Raw genomic sequence first — 18,811 nt, 5'->3', positions numbered from 1 at the left:
AAGGCTGGGGCAGACTATCAGGGAGACATAATTGGTTGCCACTCCACGATTCTCAGATTCTCTTCTCTCCCCCATCTTCTGGGCCACCCTGGGTGATGGTGAAAGAGGAGTCATCCTTTGTCAGGTGCTCCCTAAATGTCAGACAGAGCCAACTGAGCTCCTACCTTCGCTCCTACTCCACTGGTGACTGCATTTCTCAGTCATCCCTAGAGGTGATCCCTCCAAACTAAGGATGATGGCACATTGGTATAGCAGTTTCCAGTGCTGCTATCTGTGCTTGATCTGTTCTGGGACAAAATAGGTGATTTCAGTTTCCATAGCTAACAATCTGGTACCTCTCAACAACCGCATCACAGAAAAACCTGACCCTTTAAATAAAGAAGAAACAACTAAGAAATCAGAGGTAAAAGATTTTATTAACAGGTCAGATTTCTCTAACAGACAAAATATACAAAGCATTTTAAGTTTTGTTACTAGGCAACTGCTGTTTTGATCCTATGAATTGTGATTACTTTAGTTCACGCTAAAGAACTAAGGCCTTATTCTTAAAGTTTAGGGATTGCACATAGTTAGCATATTTAATGACCGGCTAAAACATGCAGAATCAGAAAGAGAAAAAAAGTCTGTATTTCTACCTGAGTGCAGGTTGGCTGACATTCCTAAAAGCAAAAATAAATGCAGGGCTTAAATTTACCAATTTGCTGTATTTCCATCAAGCAAACTGATAGGTGCTCATTTCCCTCCCCCGCTCCCAGTACACGTTAGTGATCCACTTTGCAAAGCAGGGTTAGGACTAAACAGATTAAATTTTCAAAACACAAAATTCTATTCTACATAAAGCACACACCCTACTGCTGTTGGGGGAAACATACCTTACTAAGCTGTGTGAATTGTCCAGGACTTTTCCTTTTCCATAAGCGTAAACATTTGAGTAAGTCTAAAAAGTCTGCATTCTGATGGGTTAAAATTTAACCATTCCTTTTTATAAGTTTATATAAATAACCCTCCATATCTCAGGACAGACAAATTACCGTTGTGCTGCATGCTTGCCTAAAACTTTTGCTTTTGGTTTCGTATAATTAATTCACAGCATTACTACTTTAAAGTTGTCTGTCACAAAACATCTTTTTTTTTGGTTCTGTGGAGTTAATGATTGTACTTGCTTTTACTTTATCTTTCCTCTTTCTAAAACATCATCAAGCTCATTTCAACAGATGGGGAACAAGTCCAGATTTGGAAACCAATTAAAAAGACTGTGCCAATTCGAAATCCACCCCATTCACACAAGCAAAAAAAAAGGCCTGCATTTCAAGGACCTACTTAATTGAACTGGATTTATAGAGCAGAGAAAAATACATAACTACCCTACAATTTTTTTTTTGCCGATCAAGAGACATGCAGTTCAGCTCACACTATTTCTATGCAGTATATCGATCAACCAAATCTTGGTCTTGTTCCGATGTCTATACTGGGATTCCATCACATCTGTAGATCAGCATTTTTAAAAAAACTATATGGGTGTTGAGTGGTCTCTCTTAACAGGCCAGGTAGTTCTGCAAGACTGCACATGGCTAGACAATACTTACTGGCATAAAAATATCCCACACCAGTGTTTGTGACGCTACAAAAAGAGGACTGTTTCACACTATGCAAAAGAAGTCTCTCAAAAACACAGACTGTTCATGCTGATGCAGCTACCTCTAAAAGCTCTGCAGCTGGGGTCACTGGCTGTGCTTGCAAGATGGGCTAGGGACACATTACAGATCCTGGCAGGTTAAAGGAAGGAAAACGAATGTCAAAAAACTGAAAAAGCTGCTTAACTATTACATTAAGATCTTCAAAGTCCCCAAACAAGCAGACCCCCTTAACATGCCACTTGCATAGAAGTGGAGGCAGAGAACTCTGCTGAATTCCAGTGAAGAGCTGGGCTGTTCCTTGCCCCTAGCATACATCCAATTAGCTGGTCTGCCTCCATGCCCCATGGAGAAGGGGAATACCCCATAGCTCAGACTGTGAGACAGAGAGGGGACATGTGAAATGGGTTAGGACCATGAGCCTCTGATAGTGTGAAACCAGTGGAAATGTTCAGATAGAAAATAAGCATGGAATTTTTTTTTTAAAATATGGATTATAGTAGTTAGACCTGTATGGGGCAGATTCTCAGCCAGTGTAAAGTTTCATCGCTCCATTGACTTGAACAACCAGTTAAAGGGACTGCAATGGAGCAATGACAATTTATACCAGTTGAGGCTCTGTCCCTTTATTTACTTCAGGAAAATATATGGAAAGAGAAGGCCTGTCTGCCCAGTATAAAAAGATAAATGTCTGTGCTCAGTATGTTGGGCTAAATGCTGAAGAACAGTGTCCTCCTGGTGAAAATATCACAGTGTGCTATCAAAAGTTACCCAAAGATGGGCCCATTATTTGTGCTGGGGCATATATACTTGTGTACCATTCACTGCTTTGTGGTCATGAAGCAATGAAGCTTGAATCACTCTCCATTCAATTTAGTCACTCTTTTTCTCCTTTGGCTCCTTCTAGAATCTACCCTCCCCTCTCCCCACCCCCCTGCCTGCAGATCAGCTGAGGGGCGCAGATTGGTCAATGGGTACCGAATCAGATAGTCCTTGCTCAGAAAAGTACACTGTGATAATTTCAGAGCAATGTGCACAAGCAGTGTGTAAAGGCTCCATTTGTTGTTTGTGAAATAGGCTCTTAGCAGACACACTCACTGGATGACTTGGAACAAGAATTTACACTTTAGGGTTACTACTTTGTTTGGCAGAACTTCCCTAGATGCAGCATTTGCAAACCTCATACCTGTTTTCTTACCGCATCTAACAGCCTTCTGCTAGTTATTACATCCAAATGGTAACCTGCCTTTAATGGCATTATTTTACTTTGGCTTTTCTGTGCCGACATTACATCTGCATGAAACCATCCACTAATTCCGGCAGAATGAAACATTTCTATGCGGCATGCTATTTCTTACCCTCCGTTTCCATCCCCGCACTTCCCAGAGCACGTATCCTCCAGGATGGAATTCCTGTCCTGCTGTGTCTATTCTGAGTCGCATTTTGGATTACTGTGTAAATTTAAGCCCAACGAAGAGTCCCAAGTAAGTAGTACATACAGTACAGAGACAATAGAGTCCAATGTATAATCACAAGGGATCTGAGAAGTTAGTGCTGCCCAAGCAGGGGAGAGAGTAAAAAAGTAAGACAGATTATCACTGCTAAGGAGAGGATCCGTGTGTGCAAGCAAAGCAGAAGGTTACATTTGAAGAGCTGCTTCATGACTTTTTGCAGATAACAGTTTCAACCACAAAAGTGTTTTCAAAGTGCCGAATGTGATTACAGTTTCCAGCCTCACGTCGATTGATACCTAAGAGAGACCAAAAACAAAAGCCAAGTTAGAATCGTTGCATTATGTAGGTGTGTCTGGGATGAGGCGGGGAAAAAAAAAAATCAGATGACATGCAAACAACTCCAGCATGCTGAAATACAGCAACAACTGTATATCAACCAAGGAAAGCTGTGCAAATTCACTTCCCGCAGAAAACAAATGTCATATCTAGGCCACAGTCCTGCAGTGAGAACCAAGTGGGTGGATCCCTGCACCAGAGTGAAGCCCTTACTGACCCAGTGTATTTGCTAGAATAGCAGGGGAAAGGGATAGGGAGTAGTGTGGAAAAGTTGGTTTCAGTGCACAGCTTCTTAATATTAGTTCAAAAATCAAGAGATAGAATCATAGAATATCAGGGTTGGAAGGGACCTCAGGAGGTCATCTAGTCCATCCATCTGCTCAAAGCACGGCTGATCCCCAATTAAATCATCTCAGATAGTCTTACTCAAGAGACAGTCCGACAGGGCACCCAGTGAAGCTAATGAGTGCTTAAATCCTTGCCACCTCAGGTTAAGTTTCCGTTTATTCAACTGTCCTGGAGTAAGTTTGAACCTCTTCAGAAAACAAGTATTGCACATGCCAGCATCCCTAATATCTTAACAGTTTTCTGCACTGCAGAACCTATTTTCCATTATAGCTTTGCATGGCAGCTATTCCACACAGCTGCAACAAAGCCTGTGATTACCTATTTTTGTATCTATATCTATCAGCATTTCTAGAATCATAGTATCATCACAGTACCCATTTACCCTGGTTGGTGCAGTAGGTTAATAGAGAAAGGAAGCAGGAAATGATGAGTATGTTTTGTTCCAAAAGAAGATGTAGAATAAATATTTTAACTGGTAGGTGAGGCAAGAACCAGGCTGAGACTCCCTGGGATAAATGGAGCCTCAAGCTATGGAGATTCTAACCAACATACTAAAAGGCTTGCAACCCTCCTCTTTCCCTGCCTCTCAAAAATCTAATCTGATCCAATCAATCTAACATATATTACAATTGTAGGAGAATAAGGACTTTGGATAGTGAGTAAGTTAAAAATGCTGGGGTTAAAAAGCTTTTGTGACTACATTAGCTTTGAATATAAGGCACTCACAGATGAATTTCATTGCATCACCTTAGGGACTAAAATAGTCTAAGGGCTTGTCTATACCTGAAAATAAATCCAGAATAAGGTCAGGTGTGACTTTAAAGCAGATTATCTATTTCTGGTTAATTTGGTGTGCGGATGCTTTTATTCTGGGATCAGTATGCCTTATTCCAAATTAGCCTAATCCACTTCCAAACTGGAATAGTTAATCAGGAATACCTGAATATTCTGAAATAAATCCCGACATAGACAATGTCTAGTGCTCCCTATTCACCAGTTCTTCAGTCTCACTATTTTATTGGCGGTATAAGCCCCACAGTAGGGCTCAGTTAAAGTCTATTTGCAGATTTTATCTGCTCTCAATAGCTACCACTGAAATAGGTGTGTATATTAGGGATATTTTTGAAAAATTTCCCCGCATTCCTAATACTAGTTCAGTTCCAGAAGCTCTCATGCAAATGGCTCTTATGGGCATTTTATCAACCTTTCTATTAGGCTAATACACACACTGCTAAAAATTCCTGCAGCAGCCAGTACACAATTACACAGGAGCTTCCAATGTCACTAATAGGGGTGGATCTGAACTGGTGTTTGCAACGGTGGGAAAGTTTTGAAAAGCTTGTGGCTATTCAAAAGAGTCTGCACCGCTCATCACCATGAGTCAATTGCTGCTGTCAGCAGCTGTGACACAGTGGAAAACAGGGTTAATACAATCAAGTACCACAAGGATCTTACGTCTCCTAGCAGTCCTCCGCTTCAGCCTGTAAGTCTCTTTGCCGCTGCACAGGCGGTAGATAAAGGAGCCAAGCTGCTCCATGTCACTGACATGCTCTGTAACAATCATCTCCTCTTGGATTATGTACGTCTGAGGCAGGTATGTCCCTTTCTGAAATTACATTTTTTTTTTCAAAAATTAAATAAAATCAGTTTGATGATCCAATGTGAGGTCCTGTTGCCGGATTTTTAGCGGATTAATATTATTGTTTATGTAATAAAGATTATGGGCTCGCCAATTGATCTGATCAGAAAAGAATATGATTCTTGTCCCATAACACAGTTTTGCAAGGACCCTCAGGATGTATGACAAGGACACTGAGCCCTGGTCTACACTAAGACTTTAGGTCGAATTTAGCAGCGTTAAATCGATTTAAACCTGCACCCCTTCACACAATGAAGCCCTTTATTTCGACTTAAAGGGCTCTTAAAATCGATTTCCTTACTCCACCCCTGACAAGTGGATTAGCGTTTAAATCGACATTGCCGGCTCGAATTTGGGGTACTGTGGACACAATTCGATGGTATTGGCCTCCGGGAGCTATCCCAGAGTGCTCCATTCTGACCGCTCTGGACAGCACTCTCAACTCAGATGCACTGGCCAGGTAGACAGGAAAAGAACCGCGAACTTTTAAATCTCATTTCCTGTTTGGCCAGCGTGGCAAGCTGCAGGTGACCATGCAGAGCTCATCAGCACAGGTGACCATGATGGAGTCCCAGAATCGCAAAAGAGCTCCAGCATGGACCGAACGGGAGGTACGGGATCTGATCGCTGTTTGGGGAGAGGAATCCATGCTATCAGAACTCCGTTCCAGTTTTCGAAATGCCAAAGCCTTTGTGAAAATCTCCCAGGGCATGAAGGACAGAGGCCATAACAGGGACCCGAAGCAGTGCCGCGTGAAACTGAAGGAGCTGAGGCAAGCCTGACAGAAAACCAGAGAGGCGAACAGCCGCTCTGGGTCAGAGCCCCAAACATGCCGCTTCTATGATGAGCTGCATGCCATTTTAGGGGGTTCAGCCACCACTACCCCAGCCGTGTTGTTTGACTCCTTCAATGGAGATGGAGGCAATACGGAAGTAGGTTTTGGGGACGAAGAAGATGATGATGAGGAGGAGGTTGTAGATAGCTCACAGCAAGCAAGCGGAGAAACCGGTTTTCCCGACAGCCAGGAACTGTTTCTCACCCTAGACCTGGAGCCAGTACCCCCCGAACCCACCCAAGGCTGCCTCCTGGACCCAGCAGGTGGAGAAGGGACCTCTGGTGAGTGTACCTTTTAAAATGCTACACATGGTTTAAAAGCAAGCATGTGAAAGGATTACTTTGCCCTGGCATTTGCGGTTCTCCTAGATGTAGTCCTAAAGCCTTTGCAAAAGGTTTCTGGGGAGGGCAGCCTTATTTCGTCCTTCATAGTAGGACACTTTACCACTCCAGGCCAGTAACACGTACTCGGGAATCACTGTAGAACAAAGCATTGCAGTGTATGTTTGCTGGCATTCAACCAAAATCCGTTCTTTATCTCTCTGTGTTATCCTCAGGAGAGAGATATAATTCATGGTCACCTGGTTGAAATAGAGTGCTTTTCTTCAGGAGACACTCAGAGGAGCCCATTCCTGCTGGGCTGTTTGCCTGTGGCTAAACAGAAACGTTCCCCGCTGTTAGCCACAGGGAGGGGGGAAGGTTGAGGGGGTAGTCACGCGGTGGGAGGAGGCAAAATGCAACCTTGTAACAAAAGTACATGTGCTATGTATGTAATGTTAACAGCAAGGTTTACCCTGAAAGAGTGTAGCCACTGTTTTATAAAATGTGTCTTTTTAAATACCGCTGTCCCTTTTTTTTCTCCACCAGCTGCATGTGTTTCAATGATCACAGGATCTTCTCCTTCCCAGAGGCTAGTGAAGCTTAGAAAGAAAAAAAAATGCACTCGCGATGAAATGTTCTCCGAGCTCATGCTGTCCTCCCACACTGACAGAGCACAGACGAATGCGTGGAGGCAAATAATGTCAGAGTGCAGGAAAGCACAAAATGACCGGGAGGAGAGGTGGAGGGCCGAAGAGAGGGCTGAAGCTCAAATGTGGTGGCAGCATGATGAGAGGAGGCAGGATTCAATGCTGAGGCTGCTGCAGGACCAAACCAGTATGCTCCAGTGTATGGTTGAGCTGCAGCAAAGGCAGTTGGAGCACAGACTGCCACTGCAGCCCCTGAGTAATCAACCGCCCTCCTCCCCAAGTTCTATAGCCTCCACACCCAGACGCCCAAGAACGCGGTGGGGGGGCCTCCGGCCAACCAGCCACTCCACCACAGAGGATTGCCCAAAAAAAAAGAAGGCGGTCATTCAATAAATTTTAAAGTTGTAAACTTTTAAAGTGCTGTGCTTAAAGTGCTGTGTGGCATTTTCCTTCCCTCCTCCACCACCCCTCCTGGGATACCTTGGTAGTCATCTCCCTATTTGTGTGATGAATGAATAACGAATGCATGAATGTGAAGCAGCAATGACTTTATTGCCTCTGCAAACAATGATTAAAGGGAGGAGGGGAGGGTGGTTAGCTTACAGGGAAGTAGAGTGAACCAAGGGGCGGGGGGTTTCATCAAGGAGAAACAAACAGAACTTTCACACCGTAGCCTGGCCAGTCATGAAACTGGTTTTCAAAGCTTCTCTGATGCGTACCGCGCCCTCCTGTGCTCTTCTAACCGCCCTGGTGTCTGGCTGCGCATAACCAGCAGCTAGGCGATTTGCCTCAACCTCCCACCCCGCCATAAACGTCTCCCCCTTACTCTCACAGATATTGTGGAGCACACAGCAAGCAGTAATAACAGTGGGAATATTGGTTTCGCTGAGGTCTAAGCGAGTCAGTAAACTGCGCCAGCGCGCCTTTAAACGTCCAAATGCACATTCTACCACCATTCTGCACTTGCTCAGCCTGTAGTTGAACAGCTCCTGACTACTGTCCAGGCTGCCTGTGTACGGCTTCATGAGCCATGGCATTAAGGGGTAGGCTGGGTCCCCAAGGATACATATAGGCATTTCAACATCCCCAACAGTTATTTTCTGGTCTGGGAATAAAGTCCCTTCCTGCAGCTTTTGAAACAGACCAGAGTTCCTGAAGATACGAGCATCATGCACCTTTCCCGGCCATCCCACGTTGATGTTGGTGAAACGTCCCTTGTGATCCACCAGAGCTTGCAGCACTATTGAAAAGTACCCCTTGCGGTTTATGTACTCGGCGGCTTGGTGCTCCGGTGCCAAGATAGGGATATGGGTTCCGTCTATAGCCCCACCACAGTTAGGGAATCCCATTGCAGCAAAGCCATCCACTATGACCTGCACATTTCCCAGGGTCACTACCCTTGATATCAGCAGATCTTTGATTGCGTGGGCTACTTGCATCACAGCAGCCCCCACAGTAGATTTGCCCACTCCAAATTGATTCCCAACGGACCGGTAGCTGTCTGGCGTTGCAAGCTTCCACAGGGCTATCGCCACTCGCTTCTCAACTGTGAGGGCTGCTCTCATCTTGGTATTCATGCGCTTCAGGGCAGGGGAAAGCAAGTCACAAAGTTCCATGAAAGTGCCCCTACGCATGCGAAAGTTTCGCAGCCACTGGGAATCGTCCCAGACCTGCAACACTATGCGGTCCCACCAGTCTGTGCTTGTTTCCCGAGCCCAGAATCGGCGTTCCACAGCATGAACCTGCCCCATTAGCACCATGATGCATGCATTGGCAGGGCCCATGCTTTCAGAGAAATCTGTGTCCATGTCCTGATCACTCACGGGACCGCGCTGACGTCGCCTCCTCGCCCGGTATCGCGTTGCCATGTTCTGGTGCTGCATATACTGCTGGATAATGCGTGTGGTGGTTGATGTGCTCCTAATTGCCAAAATGAGCTCAGCGGCCTCCATGCTTGCCTTGGTATGGCGTCCGCACAGAAAAAAGGCGCGGAACGATTGTCTGCCGTTGCTCTGACGGAGGGAGGGGCGACTGACGACACGGCTTACAGGGTTGGCTTCAGGGAGCTAAAATCAACAAAGGGTGTGCCTGTACATCAAGGAGTATTTCAGGCAGGACTGCACGGAGGGTTCCAATAAGAAATGGTGCACCTAAGTTATCGTTCTTATTGGAATAAGGAGGTTAGCCTGGCCTCTGATTGATACATGGCTAGATTTATCTCGCTGCACCTTCTCTGTGAGTGACTGCAGTGTGATCTAGAGGAATGAGTCCCCTAGACAGGGGAGGAGGCAAATGAGTACAAAACAAATCTGGTCTATTTCTTGTTCTGACCCACTCCATCTATCTTTTACATCTTTGGCTGGCAGCAGACGGTGCAGAAGGACTGCATGCCATCCACATCTCATGGCTGCTCGGCAGAAGATGGTACAGTACGACTGCTAGCCATCTTCATCTTTTGCCTGCCTGGCATAAGATGGTACAATACGACTGCTAGCAATCCTCATCTCTTGCCTGCCTGGCAGAAGATGGTACAGTACGACTGCTAGCAGTCCGTATCGCCTGCCCGCTCACCATAAGACGGTTCAATAGGACTGACTGCAGGACTAAAGAGAATGACCTGGTCAAGTCACTCCAAATTTAGTCCCTGCGCCCATGTCTGCCCAGGCGCTCCCAGCCGACGTGGCCAGGAGCACCTCGGACACGACGAGGACGACTACCAATCGTATTGCACTGTCTGCTGCCAGAAGGCAATGGGTTGCTGCTACTGTGCAGCAAAGCCGTACCGCGTCTGCCAGCACCCAGGAGACATAGGGTGACGGTTACCTAAGCGGGCTCCATGCTTGCCGTGGTATGGCGTCTGCACAGGTAACTCAGGAAAAAAGGCACGAAATGATTGTCTGCCCTTGCTTTCACGGGGGGAGGGAGGGAACGGGGGTCTGACGATATGTACCCAGAACCACCCGCAACAATGTTTTAGCCCCATCAGGCATTGGGATCTCAACCCAGAATTCTAATGGGCAGCGGAGACTGCGGGAACTGTGGGATAGCTACCCACAGTGCAACGCTCTGGAAGTCGACGCTTGCCTCAGTACTGTGGAAGCGCTCCGCCGAGTTAATGCACTTAGAGCATTTTCTGTGGGGACACCCACACTCGAATATATAAAACCGATTTCTAAAAAAACGACTTCTATAAATTCGACCTTATTCCTTAGTGTAGACATACCCTGAGAACAAAATGCAGCCTTAAAGACTTTTACTAACATAAATGGAATAGTAATCAAATGGAAAACAAATCAACCAGAATGAAAAAGGAAATAGTACTGTTCTAGAGTTATGTGGTAATATTTACCATATGAACTTCCAAGATTAACATAGTCACAGCCTTCCTTGATAACCTGGGGGTAAGAGATAAAAGGACCAATCTCATATCCAGCATGCCAAAAGAGTCTGATGGTCCAGGTTCCTCAATTCTCAAGTGGAAGACGAAAAACTCAGGAGAAGCGAAAGAGCTGGAAAGCTATAGAAAACCTAAGAAAACCTAACCTAAAACTAACAACTCAACGTGATGGCTTGCCTCTCTTATAGATCCTGAGCACTCTGTGCCCCCCCCATGTCCAAACTTAATTTCCTCACCCACGTAATATTGGGGGGCACTTACTCCATAGGCTAGCATATTCAAATGTATTAATGACAATTAGCTCATTCTCACATCTGTTATTTCTCGCCTGAACCAGTTTGGTGGTGGTTATTTCCACATTCTTTCTGGTGGACGTGTTAAGTGCAATTGGCAGGTCACTTATCTATGCTAAAGGTCACAAACATATGTATGCTAACCTGATTTAGCTCATACAGGATGTGGCCGGTATGTTCCTTGCATTACTGCCAAAAATACTCTAATGCAAAGCTATACATCTATTATAATAAAACAAAAACAAACAAACCCATACGAAAGGATATAATAAAGCTACACCCCCTTTCAGGAAAACAAATAGAACTGCCTCCTCATAGCTCATCAGAAAGAGCTCACTCTTTTTGAAATCGATGTATCAAAATATTTTGGGTCTGAAGCTCCATATGCTGGGATTTTATACATCCCATCCACCCAATCGTTGTTCCCACTTCATTGTGGGAAATTGATCAAAAGCATCAGAAACCAGATGGTTTGGGGTATACACAAGGCATCAGGGTGCAAAATGAATGGAGGGCTATAAATAAATGAGTGTTTGGGTGGAGGGAGTTATGATAAATACTGATATCATTAAAACATTAGGATACAGAAACTTAAGCCATTATTCAAGCACAATTTGGGGCCTAATTGCCCCCAAGCCTCAATCCAGATCAAGGCCCATATTTTAAATTCATTTTAAAGGTCAAAAAGAAACACTGCTCAGACACTGAACACACCTCAAAAGCTTGATTGGCCTTCCATGTTTCTTCCCACTTCTTGATTTCTTTAGAATATCCAGGATTACTGTATCTATTCCCTGGTCTGACGGCTTTAGATAGTGACCATTTCAAATAATTTCTGACAGCTCACCCCATACACACCATCTTTATAAATTGCACTTTGCAGTATAATGGTAGGCCTTCCAACTCCTAGAAAGGAGAAGGATCCATCTAGCATCTATCAATTTTTCTTCAAAACAGTCAGAGAATAATCATACACGTGTTTGTATATATTTTCAGAGACAGCCGTGATTTCACATTGAGGAATGATCAGGTATTTGTGCCACAGCTGTACTGGCAATGAAAGGGATCTGGAGGAAAATGATCTGTATTATAAATGCAGTTTGCTTGGGAGCTTTAGAATACAGACTCAAAGTTAGCTGTGCCTTTATTTGAAGACTCATTTTTTATTCATGGTGACCTTTAACTTAAGTCCTTCATGCATGGTAACCTTTAACTTAAGTCCTTCATCAAGTCTACATTAACTCTTCTTAACAAATCCTCTGCTCACCATCAACCCTTACTTCTACAAACTTGATAGTTGCCAATTTCAATGTGGTCAGAAAAAAAAATCAAGCAATGAGAGCAAGTTTTCAGATCCTAGGCCTTTAATTACAACTGGCCAAAAAAACTGGTTATCTCCTTAGCTAATGAATGGGAAACAGGCCATCTTAACACAGTGTGTGCTGCTGGACAGGCACAGTCTACTGGATCAATAAAACTCTCTTGCAATACTTCAGTATCAATCAATTAGTGGAAGTTCTTATATGCTAACACATCAGTTCTATAAAAGTTAGGTTATTGATCCACCTGCGTTAGAGGAAGGGAAAGAGACTAAATGACGAGTTCAATTACCAGCAAAACCTATCATGTTAGTATACAAGGATGGAGATCAGAATTCCTCTTGTCCCCAATGTGTGGGAAAGAGAGTCAGTCAGTCAATCTAGTTTCTTCAGTCTTTAGATTTAGTTATTTGTGGGAGCTAAAATGATCGAGCACCATTGTTCCTCAATCCCAGGACTTAGTTAGGAGGTCATGACATTGTTACCCAATTATTTTCAAAGGGCTGCTTGTACTGACTTTCATGAAGACATCAGTCTAGGAACCAGACTGGGACCCTCAAACTCGTTTCACAGAGATCACAAAACAGTCATCAGATTATAAATTTTGGGCAATGGTGACTTGGGCTGGACTCAAATCAGCAGACCAGAGGTAAAAGGTTGTCAGTCCCAGGACCAACCTGAGACATCCAGTTCCCTCAGTAAGGATTCTGAAAAAAAAAATCACTAGCTTGAGAGGAGCTCAGGCATGCTTACGACAGGGGGACCCAAAACACAGTGAGCTTCCCAGAAGGGAGGGAGTGTTCTAACATTTATCAATCCAATAGGTCACCAAGACGGGAGCTCACCCAAAAGGGAAGGGTTTAAAGCTGGGCAAAACTAGGTCTACACTTAAAACACATGTAGGGCATAATTTTAAAGATACACATGTGCAAATGCACATAAAAGTCGAGCATTCACCCAGGCAAATGACTGATTATTCAGCTAAACAGACATTTACAAACAGATACCCGATTTGCATATAGTTTCACTCACATCTTGAATGTCAGACCTTTAATCCCATGTAAGAAAAAGCATGTTATTGCCTCTGTTATTTAGCTATCAGCAAGGACAAGCTGGCATTTTCATTGACTAGATTTAATATTAGCTCTTCTGTTTCTCTATTGTTTTGTTATGCAGTCAGCGATCCTGGGTCCCTCTTTTCCTTAGACTCTGCTGTCAGCATACATAAACTGGTCTCTTCTGGTTTTTTCTATCCTTGGGATTGGTTACATTTAGCGATAAGAGAATATAACAGGGAAACAAACTAAACTGTCCTTGAAACCTGCTACAATTATATAATCTATAAAAGGTATCAGAGCATTTCCTCTCTGTTCTTCACAGATACAAACCTAAGCAGGAAGGATAAAAATCATCCTGTACAAATTTATATATGTCCGAGTTACCACGCTGTTTGCAAAAAAATAAGGTTTCAGTTAAACTCTGAAACATTAACTGTACACAGAAATATAGCTGTATCCGATGCCTGTTTTCACAGAGAGAGCAGTTGCTTTTCAAGGGAAAATTCTAACTGACACACAGGAGCTAACTCAACAGAAGTCTATTAAAAATAGCACCCAGACATACCTTCATGTTAACCAGCAACTCCCAGAGATTGCGAGGTGGCATCACAATGGTGGTGTTCAGTTCAATGACATAGCATTTATCCAGGGCTATGTCATGATAGGCAGTCAACCCCTAGATCCAAAACAGAGAGATCTTTCTAATTCGTCCAAAGGGAGAGTGAACTAAAAATGACAAAACCCTATAAAATGGGGTAGAGCAGTGGCATCATCCACCAGCAGGATCGACTGAAGACTACATTATGCTATTACACACACTAATGGAATGCAGGTGAGCGTGTGAGCAACCTGGGTTTACACCAAGTCATTACACTTCAGATAGTTGACATCACTGCGCCCCCTGCTGCATGAGCTATTTGAGCAGTACTTACAGAGAAACATGAATATCAGAGGGGTTCATTGGTCCCAGAACATTCCTGAGCCTGACTTCTCCCATTACTCCACCGAACACCTGTTTGGTCTCTCTCTGCACTGTGGTTTGATCTGCACACTCAAGCAGGGCACGGCGGAACCAAACACTTTCAAAGATTTAGCCTTATATACTGTACGTGGGAGGTCAGTAAGCTGGATCATTACTGAATTTATGGGATTTAAAGGAGATCCCATCTGTACAGTCTAGTCATCTGACTCGTTTAACAGTGGTGGCTTTGCACGGCCTTCTGAGAGATACAGGTTCAAAGTCCAGTTATGTGCTATCCCTGCTGCTGGGGCTGGGTGTAAAGCAGAAGCAACTCACTTAAACCTCAAGAAAGAAGCTATGCAATCCAGCACTTGACAGAAACCTCTCGTCAATTATGAACTGATGCCAATGGACTTGAAGGATTCCTGCCCAGTAACACTCAGCTGAAAGGATGGTCGTTGTGACCGTACCTTCAGCAGGTAAAGCATTGGAAATAGTGGGGGTCCTTGGAACTCCAACAGGAACCTGGAGGCACTTAGACAGGGGTCCAGAGTGTGCAACTCTTAGGAATATGGTCTCGATGTCATCCTTAAGTCTTAAAGGTGCATTCAGAAACCAAAGCTGAGTTATGCACTCAAACTCATAACATCGAAAGTAAAAATCTGAGAGATAAGAAGTTACTTTGAGTACCAAATTAGTCCGTGGAACTCAGTGCTCAGGGATATTGAGGCAAACAGATTGGGACATTTCACATAAGGTTATACGTGGAAACAATATCACTTCTCATACTTCAGGGCATAACACGATTACCAACAGATGATTAGGAACATCAATGATCAGGAACAAATTTCCTACATGGTTTAGTATTACACAATTAGGTGATCAATACTTTCTGTGCCTCCCTCTAAACTCCTGCCATTTTCCACAGTCGGAGGCAGGATTCTGGTGGATGATCAGTCAGCGCTGGCATGGCAGCTCTTATGTTTTAACTATACTAACGAAAAACCATTGCCTACAGAAATTCCTCACCAGCTGGAAATCGTGGATTATATCTGCAGGGTCACTGCCCCCAAACTGGGGCACTGGGATGTTGATCTGCTCATAGTTCTCCTCAATGTAAATCTTTACATCCTCATGCAACTCCAACTTCCCCTTAAATGGCGAGTAGAGAGAGTCTTCAAAGAGGACCCCACAGTGGAACACGCTCTCCCGGGGAAGCTGTGGAAACTAGAACAAAGTGGAGATGGCACACACACACACACTCCATTACAAATCTCATAGAGAAACAACACTTCACATGGCACTGAAGGAGGGCACAAAGAAATGCCACTAAGCTCGTTTCACAGAACATGTCCCCGTGAACATTTAGGAACAAGTCTGTCAATGTGTTTTATTAGTCGGGTCACTGCAGTGCAAAAACATCCCTCATTAGTAGCTGTTTTCTAGTCCGATAGAAGCAGCAGAACCCTCCCATCCACCGTACAAACCCAAATGGAACAGAGTTTACAGCAGTGTTATCTTTCTCCATAGAACAGCTACGGTTGCCATAAGCAGAGAGGTTCATTCTAACTGGACTTGCAGTTTGCACACTTCAATGCACTGAAACCATTTGGAATTTTCTACTTTACTGTAGATATGGTTTCACTCTACCCAAATTCATTACAAGCAGGCACCACTGGACCCTGTTTGTTCATTAACCCATGGATTACAACAACAAAAGTAGGATAAAAGGATGGAGTCTGATCTCCATGACCAGATGGGCAAACTGTAACCACCAGAGACCTTGCACACACAGCCTTGATGCCAGTAAGCTCCACAGTCAATGTTTAGTGGGCTTCTCTCTGTTATTGGATATAAACTATCCTTTGCTTTTGCATGCAGCACACAATTAAGATGTCCAATGTAAAACACTGAATGGGTCATCTTACACTTAGTGCTATTCAGCAAGCAGATCACCTCCTTTTGTTCAGATAGCAGGGATACTGGATGTTGTCCACCTCCCAGTCAACAGTCAGCTTAAATGTTATGTGACATCAGGCTTTTTGTAAACCAATCCCAACATAAAAATAACCCCAGCAATTGTGTCTACGAGTAAGATGTGAAAAAAATGTCAGAAATCTGTCACGAGATTTAAAGCTCATTTATAAAGACAGATGGAGATAACCTACTTGTATATCTGAAAATGAAGATTAGAAATTAATTTTGCAGCAAGGCAATATATTGAGCAAGGGAACATATAAAAGACAAAATTGCTGAGTGAATAAAAGCTGGACACACAGATCCTGCAGTCCTCAGAGAATTAATTTGGTAACAGTTGTTCAATAGACAGCAGTCCTCATCACAAAGCCCCTATACAGCTATGACTCGGGGTATTTTTGGCTAGAAATTCAGCTAGCAAGAAAGTTATGCACTCTGCCTCTTAAAATGAAGGCAAGGGATTTTCCTTTTTTAAACAAAGTATGTGAATTCAGCGCTTATGAAAATGATTGGGGGCGGGGAAGTCCTCCTTTCTGCTTCAGCACAAGCACAGAATGTACAGAATTCCCCACAAGAGCTCCATCAATGTCCTTCAGTCGAGTCTCTTTTGAGCAGAAACCATCAATCATACACAGATCTGGCTTCTTATTTTATGTGGACAACTTCGATTGTGACCCGAGTGGGCATCTGAATCTGGGGCACTAATTTACTGCAACTTCCCCTCACCCTCCCTTATTGAGCTTCTCACCCTTATCCAGCCATTTCTCAGTCTCCTGGGCAATCACCTAGCTGTCCTTTCTTCCATGCCATCTCCTATGTGTGGTTTGACCCCACCTAAATTAACCACAAGCCTCTGCCCCCTAGATTTTTAAGATCTCTCTCTCTCAAAATCCCACTTTGAATATGCTGCCTACAATGACTAGATGATTTGTATAGAAAATCCCTTTGTTGTTCCTCTTCCCTGACTTCCATTTACTTGTCTGTCTCATTCATTGACTGTGAGCATCTCAGGGCAGGGGCCATTCCTTCTTGTATGTTTGGAAAGTAACAGGGCACTACCACAAGCAGCAGCAACTGGCCACCAATGGCGTAGAAATTTTCAAGTCAAGATTGAAATAGCTGGCAGGTTTTGCCCTAGAACCGTGTCTACAAATAAGCTACATTCCCTCCTTCCCGAAATCAACTGAATTTTGGTTGGCCCACCCAGCACACAGATCCTAATAGTCACCAAAAGCTATATTTTACAAGTCACCTTTTCAACAAAGAAGATGATTAATTCATTGTCCTCAAATGTTTCTAGGGACTCATTAGATAAAACCGTTCTATTCAATTAGTGTTGTTTAAATTACCTCTGCCACGATAGAGAAGAGCTGAACATTCAAGAGGTTTCAAAAAAAAAAAAAAAAATCCCAGCTTTCACATTAAATAGCATTATATTGGGAAGCAGTGTGGCCAAGTGGCTAGAGCACTCAACTGAAACTCCGGAGGTCTGAGTTCTAATCCAAGTTCGGTCACTACCCTGCTGAGAGACCCTGACCAAGTCATTTCACGTGTCTATGCCTGGTTCCCTTGTCTATTTAGATTTACGCTCTTTGAGGCAGGCGCGGTCTCTCTCACTATGTATTTATATAGTACATGGCACAATGGGGCCCCTAGGCACTACTGTAATATAAATAATACACCAATCTCTTTCTGGAGTTGAGGGCAATCTGACCTACAGAACAGAAAACAATTTCCACCCCACCCATGCATATTTAAAGGGGCCCTTACATGTATATTCTTTGCAGTGTATTGAACAGCTGCTGTTTAACTGCTGTGTACTTAGACTAGGAAGGAGGCACCTAACAGAAGGCACCTAATCTCTGCAGGCTTCATGGAAAACCCACACTGATTTGCCAATAACATTTCCTATTGTGCTTTAGTACTAGTATTTGCTATGTGTACTGCAGTAGGGCCAGAAGCCTGAGTCCTATTGTGCTAGGTGCTGTACATACAGATCACAGAGAGAGAGAGAGTCTCTTAAGCTCCCTGTTCTTTCCAACCTCTTCTGCTCCCTCCTGGCAAAACACTCTTTAAAAATGGCTTATGACTAAGACTAGTAAAGTTACGTTTGTGACATAGGAGTGATGGGACATCTACATTTACCCTGGAATAACAAAAGGCTTCTGGACTGTGTATTCCTGCTATTCCATATACAGGTGAGATTGTATCGAACCATGCCCATTTTGTGTCCACCCAAGTCAGTGCATTTGTAGGCGTGGACACACACATAGCCCAACAGGAATCGGCAAAAGCCATGTGCATTTGCATATAAGCGCAAACTAGCTACATATATTTGCCTATGCAACTACTCTGCACATGCACAATCAAATGTAGACAAATGCATGTGAATCTACTTGCTGGAAATCAGTCTCATAATTTTGAAAATCATCTTAAAGCAACTTCGTGTATAAAAATCACATACAGCTCCTGCTTTGTGTGTAGTGAATGATGGAATGGACTATATCAAATGTAACTGCTAATCGCAAGACAGGGCTATAGATAGCTTAAGCAAAGCCAGTTATGTTGTGACACAGTACAGAAAAATCAAAAA

At 43.7% G+C, this 18,811-nt stretch overlaps 1 protein-coding gene across 1 annotated transcript in view; it reads right to left on the bottom strand.

The window, feature by feature from the left end:
* Nucleotides 1–397: 397 nt before the first annotated feature.
* The window catches only part of ITM2C (integral membrane protein 2C), a 46,439-nt gene continuing 28,025 nt past the window's right edge, over nucleotides 398–18,811 (bottom strand). Inside the window, exons 3-6 of the mRNA XM_073360028.2 lie at nucleotides 15,271–15,468; nucleotides 13,846–13,956; nucleotides 5,228–5,378; nucleotides 398–3,384 (exon numbers count right to left, since the gene is read on the bottom strand). Of these exons, the coding sequence (XP_073216129.1) occupies nucleotides 3,293–3,384; nucleotides 5,228–5,378; nucleotides 13,846–13,956; nucleotides 15,271–15,468 (552 nt within the window). The 3' untranslated portion in view covers nucleotides 398–3,292. The remainder of the gene's footprint in view (nucleotides 3,385–5,227; nucleotides 5,379–13,845; nucleotides 13,957–15,270; nucleotides 15,469–18,811) is intronic.

Source organism: Lepidochelys kempii, chromosome 9, assembly GCF_965140285.1.
Source record: "Lepidochelys kempii isolate rLepKem1 chromosome 9, rLepKem1.hap1, whole genome shotgun sequence".
In the NCBI taxonomy this organism is placed as follows: Eukaryota; Metazoa; Chordata; order Testudines; family Cheloniidae; genus Lepidochelys; species Lepidochelys kempii.
Note: the sequence above shows the minus strand (reverse complement) of the source record. Positions and strands in the feature narration are given on the sequence as shown.